Consider the following 24,207-nt stretch of genomic DNA (forward strand, 5'->3'; position numbering starts at 1 on the left):
GTCTTTTATTTTTTTAAAGACCTCAGTGGCACTTGGCCTTTACTCAATAGTAGCTGGACAGTAGAAAGTGCATAAGGCAGAGGTGTTCGAACCTTTTCCAACAAGGGCCACAAGTGTGAAGTTAAAAAGTCATGGGTTACAAAAACTTTCTTGTTTTGAAAAAAAAAAAATTGATTCCATTGTAAAAACACACACAATGTATTAATAAAACGTATTAACCTGATTTCTATATAGAAATGACCTGCATTTTACTTTTTAATTGTATTGAAAGCTAAATGATATGAGCCTCTAACTTTGTGTAGTTTAATAAATGGTTGTATCCAGTTCTACTTTTTTAAAATTAAAATAATTTTAAAAAATGAATAGTTTGCCAAATCAAGTCAAAAGGAAAAATAAATACATTTACACAATATTCTGCAAATATTCTTAGTAAATAGACATTTCTCTAATATTTGAAGGTGTTTCAAAGTTTTTTTTTGTTTTGTTTTTTTCCCCAGCATTTCTGGGTGATCACCAGTGCTTGAAATAGGAAACAGGAAAAAATTCCAGAATAGTGAGGCCTGACAGATTCATCAGATTTAGCTAAACATCTGTTTGCTAGGGTTTTAGCCAGTAGCACATTAGGGCTGAAGTATGTTCTGTTTGTCGAATGGTTATCTTTTGTGTTTTTAAAGAAATTGGTCACACACATTCAGGAGTTCACAGATACACTTTCTTGGGTTATATCTTTCATTAGTTAGTACCACCATGTGCTTTCCACTGACATTTTAATGCATGTGGTGTTTGTCACTGCAGTTTCTTGATTCTCTGTTCTTTTTGTCTTTTCTGCAGGCGTAGAAACAGACTTCTACGGTGTATTCTTGTATTTCCTCTATACTCTATAGTTCTTCTTTATCCTTTACCTTTTAACTTTTTGCCCTATATCTTCCTTTCTTTTGATGTAACTGTAATGCTACAGTTGTGAAAGTAAATCTTTCGGGCTTCTCCTTTAAACTGCTGTAACATGTAAAAAAGGGAAAAGACATCAAAATGGGTCATTGATTATGACGGATTTATCTCTTAAGTTTAGGTGTGTCAGGCTGGGTTTGTCACAATGCTTTATAGCTCAGAGTTAATTAAGGTTAACAAATCCTTAAAATGGTCAAGTAATGAACCCAACAAGAGTAAAAAGTTCTGAGGTGCAGTTGGCCTAAGGGTAGACATAAAAACAGCTGTCCCATGATTACAATAGCAGTACATAAAGCAAACAGAATAATAATGATATGCAACTGAGGCAACAGGAAGTGAGGTCAGGAAGTGGACAATGGAAGGATCTGATGAGGAAATTAAACTGACCGGCTTTTAACTGTTGGGGAAGGACCAAACTCTGAATCTGAGGGAAAGTGACTCATAAACACTCAATCTCGTTTTAACAAATCAAATGGATCTGATGAATCTACAACAAGATATTTTGTGAACAGAACCACACTGAACGATAAAAGAGAATAACCTTAAAATAAAAATGTAGAGCAATATATTAAAGGAACACAATAAAGAACTAACTCAATGAGCTGGGTATGGAACACCATTAGTCACAAAAATAAACAACTTAGTAAAATGCAAATACCAGAATCAAAGTAATGAACAAAATATGAATCATGACAGAGTAAAAGCAACCAAAGTCTAATGGATAACTGCTAAACCTTCACAATATCAGGGGTCTCTCTAAGGATTGTGTAGGATACAACAAGTGTATGTGCACCCAAAAGGCAAAAATGGTGTAGGCCAAAAATTTTCAGGTTTATAAAACTATGTGTATGCACACCAGCTCAGGTATCTTTTACTGGACATTAGACAAAATGATGAACCTTACTGACTCTGATCTTAAATTCCTTGTCTTCCTTCAGAAAGAAGTTGGTCGAATCTTTACTCTGAGATTCAAATCCTGTAAATCACATCATGTGACCAAAGAAGATCCACTTAAATGAACAGGCAGAAACACTTTGAATGAATGTACTGGGATCTGCACACAATGTAGTCTCTCTAATCCTGTGCTTTCTCTCCTTAGATTGAGTGGTTTGTCTCCATTCCAAGGTGAGACTGATGAAGAGACTCTGAAGAACGTCATTGCTACCGATTATCAGTTTAATAAGCATTACTTCAGCATGACCAGCTCCATGGCCAAAGATTTCATCATGAAACTTTTGATAAAAAACCCCAAGTATGTAACATAGGTACAGTATCTATCTTGTGCATGCATTAAACTTAATAGAAACTAAACTTTAACAGCAGTAATGATGTAAATAATCTGGAACACTAGTTTTAAATCCTTAATACAAATCAAAGGTTCATTTAACTGTTCTCATTAGTTTGATGGATTCCATGTTTTGAATATTTTAAATTAGACCTCATTGTACAACCCCACAGTCTGTTTGAAATTTGTCATTCATTATTACTCCATATCAGCTTTTAGTTGGTTTTTGACCTTTATTTTTTAATGAATGTAATACATACACCTGCATTTGAGGATAACAATGGAGGATAACAGTTTATAAGCTATATTAATAATAATAGTTTATAAGCTATATTATTAATAATAATAATAATGATGATGATAAGCAGTGTAAGTAGTATTGATACACAAGAAGGGCAAAAAGAAGCACAAAGAAATTGTACCATTTGAACTTCTTTGTTCTACTCATGGGATAAATAATGGGAGAAAAATATCAATAGAGTTCTGCATTCAAACAGAAACTGCTTTAAAACTTTAAATTTCCACCAGCCTAAGCCCTATAAAAAGATTATTTGACTTTATTAAACACCATGTCTTTGCCAAGAACCCTGCCAGCATGCCTAGGTGGGCCCCATATGGATGTACAAGAAAGGAGGGCAGACAGATGGGTCCCATATGGGTTTGTCCGCGGGTTCCACGGTGGCCCCACGGTTTGTCCATGTAAAGCCACAGCCTACGTGGGCCCTACATGGGCCCTAAATGGGCAAACCCATGTGGGCTGTGACCCTACATGGGTTTGCCCATCTAGGGCCCATGTAGGGCCCACGGCCCACAGCCCTACAGAGTCCACTCTGAAGGGCTCAGATTAATCATTTAAAGACAAATGACATCAACACCCAGATGCAGTAGTTTCGGAAATCGTAATTGTTGAAACACCTTTCACATATCTATCTATCTATCTATCTATCTATCTATCTATCTATCTATCTATCTATCTATCTATCTATCTATCTATCTATCTATCTATCTATCTATCTGTCTGTCTGTCTGTCTGTCTGTCTGTCTGTCTGTCTGTCTGTCTGTCTGTCTGTCTGTCTGTCTGTCTGTCTGTCTGTCTGTCTGTCTGTCTGTCTGTCTGTCTGTCTGTCTGTCTGTCTGTCTGTCTGTCTGTCTGTCTGTCTAATCATGATTTTCTGTTATTGTATGTTGCAGTGAAAGAATGACAGCTGAAGAATGTCTTGTACATCCATGGATAAAGGTTGCCGCAACTCTTTCTTTCTCAGATAGCATATTTACTGTATTAAAATAAGGACTTTGGGAACTCCCAGTCATTGACATATCTGTTGTTAATCTGTTTTAGCCCATCACTCGCATACAGGTGGACAAAAGGAGCCGATCTTCAATCAATATGAGGAGCTTTAAGAAATTTAACGCCAAAAGGAAATGGAAGGTGTGTTGGAAGAGCTATGATGAAATGTTAAATCTTTAAAGATTTTTTTCCCCAAATATTTTCTATAATAAAGTAAAGCGAATACATCATGAGTAGGGGTAGCTCCTTGAGCCTTTTTAACAGTCAGTATGACAGATAAACAGTACCTGCTAATCACCAAGTCTCTTTTTGAAATAATCACAGAACCAAAACTGGAAGCGCTCCCAATGAACACTGAATTTTTTTGAAAGTTTCTACTCTGTAAAGTATGCGAGGGAAGCAAAACTAAGACAGTTTTCTGGGTATTTATTTAAAGGAAGGCACCGTTTGTTTCCGAGGCTAAGCTGAGTTTTGGGCTGAACATTTCTGCAGCGTGGTTATGGGTCAGTGTGGTATACAGTGTTCAGTTAAGCAAAAGTTTCAGGCAGTAAGCAGGAGAACGGTGAAACGGTGACAGCTGAACGGTGTTGCCTTACAATTTCATGTGGGAAACATCTGAGCAGCATTGTCTTTTGCACTTCTTAATTTCACCTCATATCTGCAACTTTGTCAGATGGTGTGCAGCTACTTTCTAAGAGCTAAGTGGTTGGTGGACATTTTTTTGTATTAAGTTCTCCAGTTCTCCAAAGTGGATGCCACCCAAGTCCTACTTATGAAGGAACACAAGTAAAGTGAAATGAAGTCAGTATCAGTTGATATTATTCTTCTCTCCTTCAGACATTCTCTCACTATTCAAACTATAGGAGGTGTATGGCACAATGACAGACTAACAAAATTAAAACATGCATAATAATAAAAGGTTCACTTTTATTAATATAAAAGTGAACCTTTTATAATAGGTTCACTTTTATAGGATTGTGTGCAAACCACACAATCCTGGGTAAAACTGTTCAACCTAATTAAAGAGAGTTGCTGTTTTCACATAATTCAGGCGTATTGGGGCAATAAGCATAGCATAACTAAAAGTATTACCTTGCCACTGATTATCAAGCAATAGGACCACCTACCTAATGCTGAATAAGTTTCTGATTTGCAAACCAAACAGTTTTTTTAAAAGAATACTTTATATAATATAAGGCAACTTATACAATATGCTGTACATGATTTTCAAACAAACTTTAAGTCTACGTTCTATCCGTTCTTCAGATGTCCTACAACATGGTGTTGATGTGTAACCGGCTTGTCAGTCTGAGGCTACCGTGTAAGAGCAGCTCCAATCCAGATCCACTGCAGGTGAGAATTAAAACCTATTCTAAAGTTTGATTCCACTGATCGGTCTGATAACAGCTTTGTTGACAATTTCTAAACTATAAACTGATCAAATTCCAGTGATGTGACATTAGCAAGTTGTCACAGGTTACTTCATTTCTTGTCCCTTTTCGTTTTTGTTATACAGTACATTACAGTACAGTACATTTTTGTTATATTTCAAGGTGTGTCAAAAATTTTGGAGGAAATAATTATTTAATCCCCTCTTGGTATTGTAAATTATTCAGTCAAAGAAAGAGAAAAAGCTTTTTATTTTATTAGAAACTACAATACAATGCTTTCGCTGATTTTCTCATTTATACTGGTTTAATTTTAATTGAAAGGAACTGACCTTCAACTTAAAAAATCCAGAAAATGTATGATATAAAACTTAAATGACATTATATTAAACTACAGTTACATCCCTTTCACTCAACCAGAATTTGAACTTTCACAGTGTGATTATGTTCCCATGTAGCGCACAGACAGCTGTGATTTAAGCTCTGATATTTTCTTGACTCATGTTTGGATGACAAGAAACATTGAGTGTGACTCAAAGTGAAGCCCTGAGGTGGAGCTACGATGATTTGGGCTGGGTGACTTGAGTGGCCAATGGACTGGCCTATGTAGTGTAAAATCATCTTCCCTCAGCATCATAATGAAGATTATTTTAGAGAGAAAATCTGAATGGGTCTTTCAGGCTTTTAGTGACACAAGTCAGCTTAGAAATGTTTAGGAATAAACACATTAAAGCCTCGTCAGCTGAACAAACACTAACATCAGCTCAGCACTAGAGCTATCTCAGTTCTGCTGCCTTACTAGGTCACTAGGTCAAGGTCATGTATTGCTTGGGGCTAGATTACATTTTGGTCACATATAGATTTTTAGCTGTACCATTATGCGTTTTGTCTAGATTTTTGCTTGGTTACACTGGCTTTGGGTTCATTTTAGTTGACAGAAACCAACATTCAACAAAAAATTCCAGAAAATGTAGTGATCTAAAAAAATTGACAAAAGAGATCATTTTGGACTAAAGCTTTTCATGCGTGCTTGTAAACTGGATATTCTGTCAGTGTTACCAACAATATTATAAAATTATTGTTTTTCTGCAGAGACAATGTGAAAGTGACACAGAGGAAACAGAGAGCAAGCCTGCCTCTTTGCTGCGCCGCAGGCTCAGCAGCAGTTCATAGAACTGTTCAGACAGTCCCTGTTGCTCTAAAGGATTCCTGAGGTCAAACACTTTGTTGCTCTGATCAAGTACATTGGGCCTCCCAAACGAACTGGACTCACTGGTTCTAATGGTGTCCAAGTCGGAGCCTTTTTGTTTCTGAAACACTTTTTTGTATTTGTTTTAACGCATTTTGGTGGATTTGTAAGATATGTGTCAATATAACGTGCCTTAAAAATCTTTAAAAAATCTTCAATGAAGCTCAAACCCATTTTGTACTATTGTTTGTGAAAGATTTAACGTTGTTAATGTTTGGTGTTTCTTTGTCTGTGTAAGTGGGAGGCAAGCAGAGCAAGTTTAATGTTGTACCCAACCTTTAACACAATGTGATCTGGATCTCCATTTCCACCTGCCAGTACAGCACCATCAATATCTGCTTGTCTGTGTGTTGTTCATTAAAAACAATTAAGTTCATGGTTTACTCATGAGTCCAGGAATTCCTTAAAATGCCTGAATTACTGATTTTTTTATTACTTGTGTAAGAACGGTTTCATCTTGTATGAATGTGTTTGCACTAGAGATGTGCCGATCAGGTTTTTTTCCTGCCGATTCCGATCACCCATGAGCAGGGGTGAAAGTAAGGGGGTACGGCAGGGTACTGCGTACCCCTAAAAGATTTAGCAGGGGTATGCAGTACCTGCAAGAGAGGGGAGCGGCTGTCTGCTGTAAAAAATCAACTGTGCAGCCGCGAGTGCACCCACTAATCAGCAGTGACTGATTCGTTTATCAAGATTAATCGTTATATGCCAGACATGGAAAACTGGGATGCACTAAATTCATGATGTTCAGAATTTAGGTCTCAAGGTGTCAACATTGCAGCCAGTGGAATGAGGGAAATACAGCTTTATTTTGTAGCAATTCAAGAGCTAACCATTTTTAATCGCTTCGCAAAAAAATTAATCAGCACAGAAACTCCAAAGCACACAAAGAAGCTATATATATATATATATATATATATATATATTATATATATATATATATATATATATATATATATATATAATTTTTTTTTTGTCATAGTACCCCCAAGAATTTAAAACTACTTTCACCCCTGGTTATGTGTTTAGCTTTTTGACCGTCATGCTAATCCGGGTGAGTGTTTGTAGCTGTGCGCTGCTTTACCTGTTATCTATCGCTCCATATGTCATTTTTATTCCTCGATGCAGCCAAACCCCGTCAAGTATGGCATTGTTTTTATGCCATATTAGATTCGTTGTGTAGATGCATTTTTACATGCTTCACCCCACGTGCTTCAATTTTCCACTGCAACAAGCAAACTTCCTCATCCAGTGCGTTATAGTTCCACACCACATCGCTTAGGATTTGTCGCTGCGCGTTTGCGCCAGCTGCACAGGCAGGCTGCGAAATGAGATGCAAGTGATCGGCAACAAGAGACCGTGATCACCGATCATACACTTTTTCACGGAAATTGGCCGATTATGATCGGTGGCCGATCGATCGGCACACCTCTAGTTTGCACTATTATATTCATAAAGTGATTTTCACTGAGGCCAACAAGCCATATCAAGTCAGAAATGATCCTTAAGATCATGGGTGCAGGGGGAACATCAACAGCCAAACGTTGTGATTTCCTCCTTTTAAAAGGACGGAAAATGGAAAAAAATTCAAGAGAAAGAAATGGTTGAGCTGCCAAAGCAGCAGATGAATGCAACAGAGAAATATTTTCACAGAAATACTGCATCCTGTCAACACAGACAGTAACTGGAGATTCTGACCACCAACATAGCACTGACATAGCACTGACCACCAACATGTAAGTTTGATAGAAAATCTGATTACTGTGTAAATTATTTTAATGAGTAGAAACAAACAGGTCAAACTGACACTGAACTCAATTTGCATGTGGTTATGTAACCTTGTCCGTGTGAGATGAGTTCTCGCTGTTCCCTGGACTCTGCGTTGTGTGTTCTTAAGGGTTTTTGTCGGAAGGAAATGAGACAGGAATCTGACACACTCGGCGGTTGAAATCGTCGTTGGGACAGTTTATTCTGACCACCCGACAGCGCAGCGGCTTCGCCTTTAGAATTCAGAGCAAATACTGACCGTTGTACCACCAGCACACAGTAACGAACGCCAAGTACGGCGTTCTTCAAAGGACACACTTTACAACATTCCACAACCCAAAGAGCAGATCCAACACTTTGGTGACATGCGCCACCACATTCAAGCACTTGTGACCAGCAGGTGGAGATATTTCTAAAAAAGACACACCAGAACACAGATTTAACAGTGTACAATACTTTATTAAACAATTATCTAAAAATTCTTTTAAAACACTTTTAAAATCCGAGGCATCGGGCTCACTACTTGGTCGCCGGAACCAAAGAAAAAGGGACAAACAAGATGGGGTTGTTCCCAAAAAAAAAAAACAAGCAAACCATGCAAATGCAACAAAATAAAGCAAGAAAAAAAGAACATACACGCAAAAGAAATAACAGCACTCAAACGAAACAAAAGAATACTTCAACAAACTGTAAAAGAAAATGCTTCAAAGGATGGAACAAGTTGTCGTCGTCTCTCCAAGTCTTACTTACTTCCAGTCTTACTGACCACTCAAAGGACAGTAAGCAACATTCACCCATTCACACGTTCATACAGCAATCAGTAGGCAACTTGTGATTAATGAAAACACCACAATTGTGTTTTTTCAGCAGTAGTGGAATATTAAACACATTTGTAATGGAGCTAATGAGAAAAAAATAAAACATGTCCTGATGCCGGAAAAGGGTGCCTTCTCCGGGTCAGGGGGTGTCCTGCCCCAAGTGGAGGAGTTTAAGTATCTTTCGAATCACGAATCACGAATGAGGGAAGAAGGGAGCGGGAGATGGACAGGCGGATCAGCGCATCGTCTGCCGTGAAGTGGGCGCTGTACCGGTCCGTCGTGGTGAAGAGAGAGCTGAGTCAAAAAGTGAAGCTCTCGATTTACCGGTCGATTTATGTTCCCACCCTCATCTATGGTCACGACCGAAAGAACGAGATCACGGATACAAGCGGCCGAAATACGTTTTCTCCGCAGGGTCGCTGTGCTCTCCCTTAGAGATAGGGTGAGAAGCTCGGACATCTGGGAGGAATTAGAGCAGAGCCACTGCTCCTTCTTGTCAAGAGGACTCCAGTTGAGGTGGCTTGGGCATCTGGTCAGGATGCCTCCTGGATGCCTCCCTGGTGAGGTGTTCCAGGTACGTCCCACCGGGTTGAGGTCCCGGGGAAGACCCAGGACACGCTGGAGGGATTATGTTTCTCAGCTGGCCTGGGAACGCCTTTGGGTTCCCCCGGAGGAGCTGGAATCAGTGGCTGGGGAGAGGGAAGTCTGGGTTTTCTGAAGCTGCTACCCCCTCGACCCGACCCCGGATGAAGCGGAAGAAAATGGATGGATGGGTCCCGATGCTAACAAGCTAAACGCTAACACTCCTCCATCAATAACTGTAATCAGTTCATTCTTCATTCAGATGTTCAAATAGGTTTAATGTTTAGACGTGAAGTGGCTGCTCTCTAATTTCATGTTGTGATTATTTCATCGATCCACTGCCAAACAGTCCGCTTTGACTTTTGGCTCTTCTTCGACAGTCCAATATGCTTGGTGTTGTCCATTGGGAAAATAACTTATTAACTTACCATTTTATAAGTAAAATAATCTACAATTAGAACTAGAACTTTTTCATCAATATTAAGGAATTATTGTCTTAAAACAAGCTCTTATTTCTGGTTGAAAAGTTACTTGTAAGTTTGTTTTGTCTCTTTTTCAAGTGTACTAAGATATTGACACTAGAAACTAGAATACTTGGTAAGATTTTGTATTTTTGCAGTGCAAACCTCACCTCTGAGTTCACGCGAGTCCGTCTCACCTTTAAAAAGAAATTACTTTTATTTTGGCAAATAGAAATTTTTCGTTTTTTTTTTTTTTTTTTTTTTTTACAAAAAAGAAAAGTTTAGTCTGATTTAACTTGAAACAGCAGCTTCATTTCTATCGATTATATAATTGGAATTACGAACATAAATTTGCTTAATTGAGACACGCTAGTTTTTAATTAACTTGTTTTTGATAAGTTTTGGTGATGAGATGAGGCGGGTTTTTTTGCCGTATCAAAATGAGCAAAACTGCAATAAAAACACTTTTTTCGCATCACACGAGTCACATGATCAACAATAGGATGTTACTACTTTGTTGGAAATGACAAACAGGAAGTAGCTGGAGGATGATGGCACTGCTTGTTTTTATTGACTTATTTTGTGAACAAACTTATTCACATACTTTTACTTGCATTTCTTATTTAAATGCCTTGCCCAACACCACATTATATGGCAGCAGAGGAAACTGAAATCAAACGCACAGCTCTCTGCTTGTCAAGAGCATCAAGAATAAAACGTTCAAATTATATTCCCCTACTGCAAGATTTTCAGTATACAGCAGCGTGTGCCTGTTTGCATTCAGCATGTGCCGACATGAATGTTTGTGTCCTGTAGAGGCAGGAGGACCAGGTGAACCTGGAGGCGTTGCTCAGGCCCCAACATGTTAGACAATTTACATTTTTCAGTGAAATCCCTCAACAGTCATGCTCCCACATCAACATGGGCAGGGGGAGCAGTCATACTGTAATTAGGACGTTGTGGGTTCAATTACAGCGTGGTTTGCCATCCAGCGTCTCAGGAGGGGGAAGCAGAACAGCTTCTGGGAAGAGCAAAGATGTGTAATCATCTGTACTATGATTTTTGGAAAATATAATCTTTATAATTCAACTGACCCCAGGAAGAATAGTTGATGCAGCATGCTGCTGATGCCAATTGGGATGCTAATAAACAAACATATTGACTTTGCAGCAATCCCTCCAGATCAAGGATTAATGAAGCAAACAGCAGCAGACCCCAGCCCAACCACTGGGGGTTACACTGCCCCAAACTGCTTCACATCTCGTGTTTCTGGACACAAGATGTGAGCAGTAAGCAGTTTATATAAATCGGATAAAATAGCAACAAACACAAAGTAAACATGTCTGTATTTATGCAAACATTGTGCCAACTTATTTGCAAAACACAATCCTCTTAAAGAGCAAAATAAAACTTCAAGAATCCAGCGGAAGGATTCTTGAAGAAATGGCACCTCAAAGAGTCAAAACTTAGTTAAATGCAACTTAAAAAAAGAAAACTACATTCAATCTGTTTATTCATTCCAACCCATCCAATGCTCCCGCCCTTACCCGGTGTGCATTGTTCTAGGTAGTGATGGGCCAACCACACAGTGGGAGAACAAAGACGACACATCCCGAATGAACGCCGCAGCTCCTTATATACCACGCCCACCTTAACAACCGGAACTTCTCACCTGACTGATTTCTATACCACTACATGATAATACTACCTTTGACAGACTGATAACATATGAAGGTTCTGAAGAGGCTAAATAATGCAAAGAGCCAAAATAAAACCTCTCAACATTGCCAAAAAAATTCAAGTATAAAACTTAACATTCAAAGGCAAATACAGGATCCATTACAGGATCCAGTATCCATTACAGAATACAGGATCCATTACAATAAACAATCCAGAGTTACTGAATGAAAACTTCCTGATAGCATGGTGGCTAGCTGATTACTGCTAGTTCTGAGTGGCTGTTTCTGACTGAGTGGAGTAATTATGCACTACAGGGAGGAGATCGATTCTTTTTTTAGAGATTGTCTCATGTTAGGACAGCAAAAGTTTTAATACGTATGTAAAATTATTTTTTTTAAGTTAATTTTTTAAAGTTTTAAGCACCGAACCGGTGTGAGAGTCACTACCAGGTAGGTGGAGCAGAAGCGGCGCTCCGTCTGTAGCGCGTAGCGGCGGTTCAACAGCGAGAACAGAACCACATCGCATCTCGAAGACGTAAATAATTTTGCGGGCTATTTGTTTAGCTTTCTGACCGTCATGCTAATCCGGGTGAGTGTTTGTAGCTGTGCGCTGCTTTACCTGCTATCTGATCCTCCATATGTTTTTTTTACTGCAGTGAGCCTCGATGTAGCCAAACTCCGTCAAGTATGGCATTGTTTTTATGACATATTAGATTCGTTGTGTTGATGCATTTTGACCTGCTTCAATTTTCCGCCGCAACACGCAAACTTCCCCATTCACTCAGTGCATTACACATCGCTTAGGATTTGTTGCTGCTGTTTGCGCAGTGTGAAGGAAAGAGGAGACCAGCTGCACAGGCAGGCTGAGAAATGAGATGCAGGTGATCGGTTTGTGTGATCGGTAACAAGAGACAATGATCGGCGATCACCGATCATACACTTTTTCACGGAAATCGGCCGATTATGATTGGTGGCCGATCGATTGGCACACCTATACAATACATATTTATATAACTATACAAACACAAATAAATAATGATTAATAATGACACAAATAAATAATGATTTATACTGAATAATATATACTGAATACATGTTTATATGTATGTATGTATGTATGTATATACCGTATTTTCCGCACTATAAGGCGCACCGGATTATAAGGCGCACCTTCAATGAATGACCTATTTTAAAACTTTTTTCATATATAAGGCGCTCCGCATTATAAGGCGCATAGAATAGACGCTACAGTTAGGGTTGCCACCCGTGCCCGGAGCGAAAATAGTTAAGCTTAACTCTCTTAACTTTTCCTATTTATTCTCTATGGTAGTTAATTAACACTACGGATGTAATGCACTGTTTAACCACCAGCGGGATTTTGGGGGCGCTGGGTCCACGTCTTCGCTCTCTGTGATTACAATAAGGAAGAACTTTAAGTCTGTTTTGATTGGCGGGCTGTGTTGAAGCGACTGTAGTAGCGTCGGGAAAATCCCCAAGACACTTTAATCGCCGATCGACTTTCCTTCACAATCGTATCTGAAGTATCCATCCTTCTCCAAATAACGTAAGTGATCATTTTCAGCAGAATGTTAAAGTTATATATAATTTGGATTATTAATTATTTAAACTTCCGAAGTTTTGGAAAGAGTTAGCAACTTTAGCTTATTAAAATCCCATCGTAACCAAGGTAAAATGTTAAAAGTTTTTAAAAATCTATCAAGCTTTAGCTAAAGAAACCTCTGTATTTTACTGCTATTTATCTATTAGTTAATTTATTTAAAATCATAAGCAATTTTGTTTGAAAAGGATTGCTTTCAAAGTACACTTCTACATCGGATGAATAGAGAAGTTGTTTACTGACCGTCCATCACAATATCCCTAGCAAGTGTTTATTGTTTTATAATAAGGCATAAAGTTCATTCACTGGCATTGTCATCACAGGGTGCAGGAGTCACAGGGCTCCTGCACCCTGTGATGTAGGAGGACGCCTGCCGCTCCTACATCTGGTAGATAAATGAACACCTTCGTGCTTTTCATATGTTTACAGAATACCAAAATTAACTGTGCCAATGGATGAATAAAACTAGTATTACTAGTAAATTATTTACATTACGTGGTCGATCAACACATTATGGTGGGATCCACCATACATTATGGTGTGGTGTCATTATTGTCTGATGGCTCTTGTCTGATGGAAAACTTGTGTTTCCCGGAAAGGTAGAAGTTAACTTCAGGAGAGGGCCTCATGGGTATCTGAGGCAAGATCCATCAGACGCAGCTAAAAAAATCAAGAACAACCCAAATCTCCAAGACAGGTCACCTCCTCTCAGAGAAGACAAGGTTAAAGAGAACGCTCGCTCCATTGTTTTCTTGAGAGGTGGCAATGTCTCCGATAGGCAGGAATTGCTGGGGGAGTATTTGGTCCAGTTTGGGAAGTATAAGGGGAATTCCTTCCGCTGGATTCTTGAAAATGACATCGGGTATGTTGTGTATTTGATCCACCAAGTTGAGGAAGAGGAGAGAGATGGACAGTTCAATCCAGAGGGTCCCAAAAAAGAAAACCTTCTGTCTTTTCTGGAGTACTGCAGAAGCTTTTCAGATAGTCAAGCTTCTTGAATACCTCTCTAAAAAGTCTTCTGAACCGGAAGCTGTTGTGGAGATTGATGAAAACCTAGTTGGCTTCGGAGTTCATTCAAAGAAGACCTGGAGGGAGATCTGGGAGAACCAGGCAGACGGATATGCCACCTTCATCCTACAAAGAAATTGTGTTCCAGGAAGCAAGATGTATAAGCTGCAGCAGTACCTTCAACAGAGAACATCCCAGAGTGCTTCAGAGCAATCTCTCCCTTCAATTTCTTCTTATCCTTCAGGTTTGTTGTCTGTGCGAGGTTGTATCTTTCAGAAATTGTGACAAAATATGAACATTTGAGAAACTTTTTTTTTGTTTTTTAAGAGATGGAAGCTGATGAAGAACTGGAAAGAATTATGCTTACACTGTCTCCATCCAAACTTCTTCCCTCAATGGTAACAATAACACATGCAAAGAGTGTGTTTATACAAATGTTTCCCAGTAGAACGAATAACAAATATGTTCATATATCCATAGTTTTGACTGAAACTGTACACACTTCATTCAAGTCTGTTTTTGTATTGTTGTCATTGCAGCAGGCTCAGAGAAGAAAACTGAGCAGAAAATGGCTGCCTGTCCACCAGCTGGTCCACATCAACAGGGTCGCCAACTAGGTGAGCATCAGATGTTTTCATTTAGACACACAAGGTTAAACTTTATTTCAACAACACAGACCGTTGTGCATTTTTTTGTCTAAACTCAATTCTCTGTTAGTATCACAAAGGGCTCAGTTTTAAAATACTTAAATGTTTCTGTTACAGCAAAATAATGGTATTAAAGTCATCACTGATTTGTTAATGTCACGGTCTTTACTGTGCTTTCAGTTTCAGATGGAGTATCTATGGCCAAATGTTTCCTTCCTTCCAACCATGGAGATTATTCTGACATGAATTGATCTTTTTATTGTCCGTCATTCTTGTTCCTTGGTTGGTCACGTTCAGGCTTGATTTAATGTATATGTTCATTGTGTTCTTTGAAGGCTTTTATTTTGCGTTGCTGAGGGTAAGTACAGAGTTTAAGCATGTTCATGTTCTATTACACGCTGAGGGTGTAATATGAAATTGATTTTTGAGTAAAAGAAAAATAAATGTGATAGTAATAATTTATCATCATTCATTCAAATGAGATGGTGACCCACCATATAATTAAATAAGCTAAAGAATTACAAATCCTTTATCATATCACACTCACATGTTTTTTGATTACCTCCATTGTCCTTATATGTATTTTGTCAAGAAGACATCCATCCATCCATCCATTTTCTTACACCCTTGTCCCTTAATGGGGTCGGGAGGGTTGCTGGTGCCTATTTCCAGCTAGCGTACTGGGCGAGAGGCTGGGTACACCCTGGACAGGTTGCCAGTCTGTCGCAGTGTCAAGAAAACATATGTGGGTAATGGTGGTAAAAATATATTTTTCTGCTTCAGGAAACTTCAAAGCAACGGCAGCAGTCTTGAAACCAGACCAAGCTGGTGATTGCAGCACCCCTGTCACTCCTACATCAGGTGGATAAATGCACACCTGCGTGCATTTGATGTGTTTACAGAATACTAAGTTTCAGATTTGTTTCCCACAGTTTCTTCAAATCGTCCTGTACCAGTACCTCCACAGTTGCTTGCTCTCAAAATTTAATTAAGCAAAACCACATCACCCTTAAGACCAGAGCCTGTTTTGGGTCTCAGTGAGTATATTATTTCAAGAATAAAACATATAATCATCACTGATAAATTTTTTAAATTATGCTTAGGTAAGCAATATAGGTATATTATACAGGAACACCTGCAGCATCCTCAAGTTCCTCTGCATCACCTGCAGCTTCTGGTCAGCCAGAGGTGGCACACTCCACTGCACCTGCTCCACCTTCATCATTCTGTGCAACCTCAGCAGGAGATCTTCCAGATGTGTTTGGTGACCAGCCAGCTGCTCCATCGCTCCCCAGCTACGATCAGGATGTGAAGCAATGGAACTACTCTCACCAGCAAAGGATTTGGATGAAAACAGAGATGGAATCCCTGGGTCTGTGGCCTGGCTCTCGACCAGTGAAACATCTGATGAACATGATTTCTTTGTGGCGTTACCCTCCTCATTGATTCTATCCAAAACCTCCCATCACCTAAATATTTTCATCTCCATCCGTTTTTTATCTGGAAACCTGAGCACGCCATAATGGAAAGAGTGCGCAACAACTACTCACTTCCATGTTTGTACAGCTGTACAAACCCCCATGTTGTGTCATCAGGAGTTGGCCGGCCCCGTATTGTCATTAGTACTACAGTATTACAAACCAGTATTACATCCTGGCCTCACGGCTCAGCTGCAGAGGCTGTAAAAAGTACTGGTTTGCAGATAAGCCACAGTGGATCCACATGCTGCCAGGTCGACTCAAGAACATCTTTCCTGCCTATTTGACATACAAGAAAGACATATGTGATGGACGAGCTGCGGCGCTCAGGGAGGTCTCCAAATGATATGGCCAATCAGTTGAATGAAGCCCTTCATTTGAAGTATGAGCGTGCTCACTTGTCTTACCTGTCCTCTTTCAAAAATGTGTTGGATGGAGAGATTGGACTCTATGGCCAGAAGACCATCACTGCTTCCCTGAGAACCACCAACACTGCTGATCCTTTTGGTGGATACGCTGATGCTGATGGCTGGTTTGGCATTACAGTCGAAGCTCATTATCTGATGGACTGCATCATAAAGGTGTACCGTAGACAGGAGGAGACCCTCAATCTGCTCCTTCAAGGCACGTTTGGGCAGGCTTTTAGAGCAGACCATACCTGGAAGGTGGCCCGAAAAGTTGTGCTGGCATCCGGCACAATGTCTTCCTATGCCGTTACGAACAACTAGCCATGACTTACTGGGCAAATATTAAAGGACATAGTGAAGCTCATCCTCCGCATGTTACACTACAACCTTGTCAAGAAAAAGAAAAGAAGCAAATTAATAGTTTGGGTGCATAATTTTAAATAAAGTAAAAGATATTGGGATAGATAATTTTCTAGTTAGTCCAGTGGTTGTTACTCCTGTTCATCATGGATTTTTGGTTAGGCTGAAGTTGATTTAAAGTTATTGGAAAAAGGGAGACAATTAGAAAAAAAGGAAGTGGAAAGTTATCTAAAAAGAGAATATTCAGAATATATTCAAATATATACAGATGCCTCTAAAATGTTAAACAACCAAGTAGGTATATCATTTGTAGTTCCAGATTTAAATTTTATGAAAAATAAAAGAATAACTGATAAACTGACAGTGTATACAGGTGAGTTAATGGCAATTTTAATGGCTTTAGAATGGGTTGAGGAAATGGAAAGAAGAGAGGTTTTAATTTGTTCAGATTCAAGTAGCGTATTAATTAATATTCAAGAGGTAAATTCAGAATCAAGGCAAGATATTATATTGGAAATAATTAATTCAATTTTCAGGATTAAAAATCATGGTTCTCATGTTTAACTAGTTTGGATTCCAGCCCACATTGGTGTGGTAGGAAATGAGTTGGCTGATAGTTTTGCTAAGAGCTCTTCAAAAAAGAATATATTGTTGATTTGAATATTAAGATAAGTAAAAATGAGATAAAGAATATTATAAAAGAGTATATCAAGGGGAAATGGCAAAAGCAGTGGGATAGAGGAGACAAGGCGAGGTTTTATTATAGTATCCAAAAAAATTTGGGGGAATTTAGGAAATGTAATAGAAATAATAAGGAAGAAGATATTATATCTAGAATAAGTAAGAAAAAATATTTACAATGTGTTACAAATATTTTAGAACTTTGAATATTTCAAGTGTAAAAAGTAGAAATAAATGAAAATCCACTTGGAACAGTAACAAATCCCCATATCAAACTGTACATTGTTCATTTAAATTAATGGCATTATTTACACCGAACTATAGGACTTGCAAAATTATCTGCAATTATTTGCCCTTTTCGGCAGCCCACCTCTCCTTTTCAGCCTCATAAAAAGAGGATTGACAAAACTCCCCCCATGCCATTTCCCCTTTCATTCCCTGGTACTGGTACAAGGACAGGACTTTTGCAGGACAGTAAATGTACTTCTCATTCACACCAGGGAACCCAGTGTGAACATGGGTACTGTTTGGGCCTTGTTTGAGAGGTCTGTCGCAGAACCTGCACAGACGCCCAGCAGGCTGCTCCTCCTTGGCCTTCCTTTTTCCCCGCTCCTCCATCACCCGTCTTACTTTGGCTGAGCGTTGCTTTGCAGCCTCCAGCTCTCAAGCAAAAAATGGTGTGTCCGCAAAGTCAGAAAATGACATTCGAGGGTCAGACAGGCCCTTTGCCACATAGGTGTGGTAAACCTTTTGTGAGCAGTAAAAATACTTTACCTCTGCAGACTGATAGAAGAAATGAACAGAGGAGCCGTCACCCTGAAAACGGGACTTTGGCTGGCCACATGCTAGACAGTTCCTAGTTCTCTTCTTCATGGGCTGCTGATATTTCTGCTGCTGTTGCACAATCTCCTTCACCATTTGCTCAATTTGTGCTTTTGTTAGTGGAGCATCCTGGGCCTTAATGGTAGGCTGGTTCATATTCGCAAGTGGAATAGTGACTACTGGAAAACTAACAGTCTCACTACCTTCTGTTAGATGATGCCACAGCTGTTGCGTCTCTAGAAGTTTCTCTGGGCTGATGTTTAAAAATGATTTTGTGTTTTTCATCTTGGCTAGATGCTTCATGTAACGCGAAATATGGTGTTTGGTTGTCGGGTGCAAAAAGCTGTTTGGGTCTTTCTGGGAAGCCTGAACACAAACAGCATATTCAGCATCCACCTTAACGAGGCAGTCTTTCTGCCCGTGGTGCTTTTGTAGAAGCTGGCCAATCTTATCCCTCATGGGCTATGTCCACCGGGAGTGGTCCAGGACAAAGATCAGACCACCCGCTTTGATGGGACCTTTGCGGGCAGCTCGAGGAGAGGCAGCAGGAAGCAGTGGTGTCACTGGTGTCTGTAATGGAGGGAGAGAAATTAAAGTTTAGATTCAGAAAGAAACTTTATTAGTCCTCAGTGGGCAATTCATTTCTGCAGCCATTAGAATCAGAATTTTAAAAATATCAGGATTTTCCCCACAAAGTTTTATTAAAGTGGTGACAAAATGTGATGAAAAACACCTTTTTGGGGCTTTGCTGGACCCCACCTTGTGAGCCTAATGTAGCCACAGCAGCAGTGCACTCCTGAAACAAAAAAGCAGAGTAAAACTAAGAAATTAATTTTTTTGTTAGTCAATATTTGCATAAAAGATTTATTTAATTGCTGTGGAATATTTGAAAATGAAAGAATCAATCTCACCTGAACGAAGAGCTCCTCCCTCACTTCTTCAAGTGGATCAATGAAAATTTCAGTTTTTGGTTCCTTGTAATGAGGATCTTCATTCTCAGCCGGGGGGTTCTTTCTGGGACTTATGTTTGTCTCAGTTCAGGGGGACAGGGCGACAGCCTGGCTCCAGGTACTGCAGACCAAACCTTTCTCTTGTATCACTGTTGGAAATGTGTAAAAATGGATACTTAGTTTGGCCTATAATTTCCTGAGCGAGTCTGTTCAGGTCTGAGACCAGAACAGGATCAAAAACTGCAGGGAGCTTCAAATCCGGCTGTTTCAGGTCCACAAGGCGCTGAAAATTCCACCGAGCAATTCCCATCGTCCCCTGTGCCTGGAAGAGCTCAGCGAACACCTGCGTCCCAGTGTCCCACCTGGCCTGGTGGAAATGAAAGCCCTCCTGCTGAGAAGTTCCCCTCACAGGGATCCACACAGGTACTGCCGCTTTCTCCCCCTTAACATGGTTCAACTGTATGGTTCCTCCGTGTCTTTTGAGGACGCCTTCTCCAACCTCTGGGTCACTCAAGCAGCCACGGAGGATGTAAACCCTTTGAATTCTCCGCACTTTCAGCATGGAGGGTTTGAAGAGTGGCACCCCATCAGAATCAAGTTCTGAGTACAATCTGCAGAACGCTTTCCACTCTCTCCACCAACTCTGCAGGACCTGGGATCTTGTTTTGGCAGTGGTCTCTAATGTGCTGCTTTGTTGGGTTTGGTGGCTCGATCCCACAGAAAACGTAAGCCTGCCGCAGCCTCTGCAGGACAACAACACAGAAAGTTTGCTGACAGGAATTTGCAGAATGGGCTGTACAGCAGATGATGTTCTGAAGTGCACTCTCTGGAGAAACGCCACATACAGTGAAACAAGTCCAGCTTGATGCTGATTTCACTGTTGTACTTCCTTCTAGAAGCACAGCTGTTGGTGAGGCTTCCAGAAGTTGCCTCAGCTACTGCAGCATCTGTTGTCTTCCAGGAGTCCCACAGCAGGTGTTCCTGTGGTTCAGGGTTTGGGATCCTGAATGAAGCATAACAATCCCTGAAACATAAACAGAAAAATAAATTTAGAAATGTAACATTTTTGTAAGCAAAGTCAGGCATATTTCAAACTGTTTTCCTTAAGCATGAATAATAAAATAATAATTAAAAAAATTGTCTTCTCTTACCTGTCGACCCATTGATGTGTGGCTTTTGGCTGACCTGCAGAAATGTATCTACTAGACAACCCTGCATACATGGGCTCCAGGGACTTGTCCGTTTCTGACTGCAGCATCACGCTGGACAAGATCATCCAGTTTTTGTTCATAACGGCATAGGAAGACATTGTGCCGGATGCCAGCACAACTTTTCGGGCCACCTTCCAGGTATGGTCTGCTCTAAAAGCCTGCCCAAACGTGCCTTGAAGGAGCAGATTGAGGGTCTCCTCCTGTCTACGGTACACCTTTATGATGCAGTCCATCAGATAATGAGCTTCGACTGTAATGCCAAACCAGCCATCAGCATCAGCGTATCCACCAAAAGGATCAGCAGTGTTGGTGGTTCTCAGGGAAGCAGTGATGGTCTTCTGGCCATAGAGTCCAATCTCTCCATCCAACACATTTTTGAAAGGACAGGTAAGACAAGTGAGCACGCTCATACTTCAAATGAAGGGCTTCATTCAACTGATTGGCCATATCATTTGGAGACCTCCCTGAGCGCCGCAGCTCGTCCATCACATATGTCTTTCTTGTATGTCAAATAGGCAGGAAAGATGTTCTTGAGTTGACCTGGCAGCATGTGGATCCACTGTGGCTTATCTGCAAACCAGTACTTTTTACAGCCTCCTGAGCTTCAGTGGCATCTCACCCATCTCAACCTGTAGAGCTGAAACTGGAGTTGATTCCATCGCTCCGCAGCAAAGTCTTAATACCTGATATTGTATTTTATCTATCTTTGCCAATAAACTACTTGAAGCTGAATTATATAAAATACAACCAGTCAAAGATTGATCGAATTAGTCCGATGTAAGCGGTCTTTAATGCTTTCCTGTCTGCTCCCCATTCTCTGCTTCTCAAACACCTCATATAATTTTTTTTTCTTTTTTCCACTATTTTACCTATATGTATTTTCATTGCGAGTTTTTTATCAAACCACATACCCAAATATTTTATTTGATCTTCCCTTTCTATAGCTTTCCCATACAATTTAAGATTCACATTAATATTAAACTTCCTATTTGTAAAAGCAACAAATTTAGATTTGGATGTTGAGAATCTAAATCTCCATTCTAAAGCCCAAGCTTTTACCCTATTTAAGGCTTCTTGTAGTTTCCTGTTTAAAAATTGTGTTTTTTCCCCTCTTCCAAATAATGCCATCATCTGCAAATAGTGAAACACCAAAAGATTGATCTATACTACTAAAAATATCATTAATCATTATAATAAATAGCATAGGACTTATAATACTATTTCCCCACCTAGTTTTACTCTAATATTTCTTTCAGTTAAGAAATTTTGGTAACACTTTATTTGAAGGGGGGTGAATAAGACTGACTGTCATAAACATGACACAACACCTGTCATGAACATCAATAAGTCTTCATGAATATTTATGACTGTTGTCATAAAGTGTCATTTGGTAAATCATGACACTTTTAATACAAGTTGACATTATTGAAAATGTCTTTGTTATGACAACTTGACATTAATCTAGACAAAATGTCTTTGTTATGACAACTTGTCAGTAACCAAGACACCATGATGTGACATAAATTTTCATAAAAGTATTACCAATTAAACTTTAAAAAAGTGCTTTATGTAGTAATATTATATAGCTTTGCCATGGTGTTTAGTCTTAATTTAATCAATCCTAAAGTTTTACAGCAAGATGTCTACAAAGCACTTATGAACTTTGCAATTGAAACATTATTTAAGGCTGTTTTAGCCCTTGTGCGTGCGAAGACTGAGGCAAACGTAGAGGACTGTGGCAAATGATACAAGTTTTACTTGTGTGGGGTCGGTTGGACCCCATTTCTAAATTTTTATAATTGTTGCTACTTGTTTCAATTTACTTGAGGTAAGAGTTAATATTAATGACACTGTAATGACATATTCATAACTGTTGTTACTTGTTTCACTTTACTTAATGACACTGTAATAACAAAAAATAACATATTCATAACTGGTGCTATTTGTTCCACTTTAGTTGATGTAAAAAAAATGTTAATGAGTCTGTTATTAAATCATTTGACAGTGTAATAAAGCTTAATGAAATCTATTTCTTGTCCTACTTGTCTTGCTTTATTTCAGGGAGTGGAAATATTAATCATTGCTTTGTTAAATCTTTTGCTAGTGTAATAATTAAATAATTATGACTAGTATTATGACAAATTTATGTCAGATCATGATTTCTTGGTTAATGTCAAGTTGTCATAACAAAGACATTTTCAATAATGCCAACTTTGTATTAAAAGTGTCATGATTTACCGAATGACTCTTTGACAACAGTCATAAATATTCACGAAGACTTATTGATGTTCATAATAGGTGTTATGTCATGTTTATGAGTGTCATGACAGTCTTATTCACCCCCCTTCAAATAAAGTGTTACCGAAATTTTTAATCCACCTATATATTTTACCCCTTATACCTATTTGTTTTAATTTAATCAGCAGCCCTTCTTTCCACAACATGTCATCAGCCTTTTCCACATCCAAGAAGACGGCTATCACACTCTCTATTAATCTGGGCCCGTCTAATTTCATGTTCCAGACATAATGCTGGATCGATTGTACTTCTGCCTCTTCTAAATCCAAATTGACCTTCTCCTTAGATTCTAAAAAATAAATTAATCTGTTATTTACCATTTTTTCCATAATTCTACCTAATTTGATGTTAGAGCTATTGGTCTGTAACTTTCAGCTGAATGTGGATCTTTACCAGGTTTATAAATAGGAATAATAATGGCTTCTTTCCATTTATCAGGGAATATCCATTCCTCCCAAAATTTTATTATACAATTCCAATATTTCTTTACTCACATCACTAAGATTATTTAGCATGCAATAAGTAACTTGATCATTACCAGGAGTTGATTTACTAGAACCTCAGAGCTTTATTTAATTCTAACAAGGAAAATTTCATATTAATAAAATCATCATATTCCTCATCATTATGAAATAATCCAATATTTTGCTGCAGTTTCATGTCCTATTTTTTCTTTATTTAGATTCTCTGTACTATGTATTTTGCAAATACTTTCGCTAATAACTCATCTTTATTATCATTTATTATATTTCCATTATCTTTTATTATTGGGAAAAAATACTCTTTTGAATTCCCAGACATTTTTTAACAGTATTCCAAACTTGTGACAATATTGCATTTAGTAGTTTTTGGAAGCATGATCCAACTGAGTGACAAGGCTGTTACAGTTTCACCAGCAGATGTCACTAATGAGTCATGAATGAAGCATCGAGTAATGAACCTTTTTGCAAAGCAAAGGGTTGGAAAGCTTTGTTGCTTCATGAGGCTTCATTTGCCCACCACTAGTTCTAGGCTCTCTTTCTGAGTCTGGACCTGCAGCTTCTGCTTGATGAGTCTGAACTCAAGTTGTGAAGATAGTTTTTTTTACCAGCTGTCCATCCCAATCACTGCCACAGAAACACCTGAGTGCAGTTCGTCTCCCCACCTTCTTCAAATCTAACAAAATTGGAGTCAAACATTTGTGGAGGAAAACTTTTTGTTCGTTCTATCAGTTTAAGATATTGTTTACAGAGGTCATGAAAGGTCAACCAGCCACACAGACA

At 39.0% G+C, this 24,207-nt stretch overlaps 1 protein-coding gene across 5 annotated transcripts in view; it reads left to right on the top strand.

Annotated features, from left to right (window-relative positions):
* Positions 1-22,676, top strand: part of LOC103471921 (death-associated protein kinase 2) — a 36,177-nt gene extending 13,501 nt beyond the window's left edge. Inside the window, exons 9-16 of one of the 5 annotated variants that reach the window (XR_001777080.2) lie at positions 2,048-2,200; positions 3,425-3,470; positions 3,573-3,662; positions 4,788-4,874; positions 14,631-14,708; positions 14,919-15,599; positions 15,671-15,775; positions 15,868-22,676. Coding sequence is in view for 1 of the 5 variants with exons in the window: in XM_008421197.3 (XP_008419419.1) it covers positions 2,048-2,200; positions 3,425-3,470; positions 3,573-3,662; positions 4,788-4,874; positions 6,002-6,082 (457 nt within the window). In the remaining 4 variants the exon portion in view is untranslated. Of the gene's footprint in view, positions 1-2,047; positions 2,201-3,424; positions 3,471-3,572; positions 3,663-4,787; positions 4,875-6,001; positions 6,542-14,630; positions 15,600-15,670; positions 15,776-15,854 lie in introns of those variants that run through there. The other 4 variants (XR_001777081.2, XR_001777079.2, XR_001777082.2 and 1 more) reach the window with 4 other exon arrangements.
* Positions 22,677-24,207: the final 1,531 nt, after the last annotated feature.

The sequence above is a fragment of the Poecilia reticulata genome, chromosome 11 (genome assembly GCF_904066995.2).
Source record: "Poecilia reticulata chromosome 11, P_reticulata-male-v2, whole genome shotgun sequence".
In the NCBI taxonomy this organism is placed as follows: Eukaryota; Metazoa; Chordata; class Actinopteri; order Cyprinodontiformes; family Poeciliidae; genus Poecilia; species Poecilia reticulata.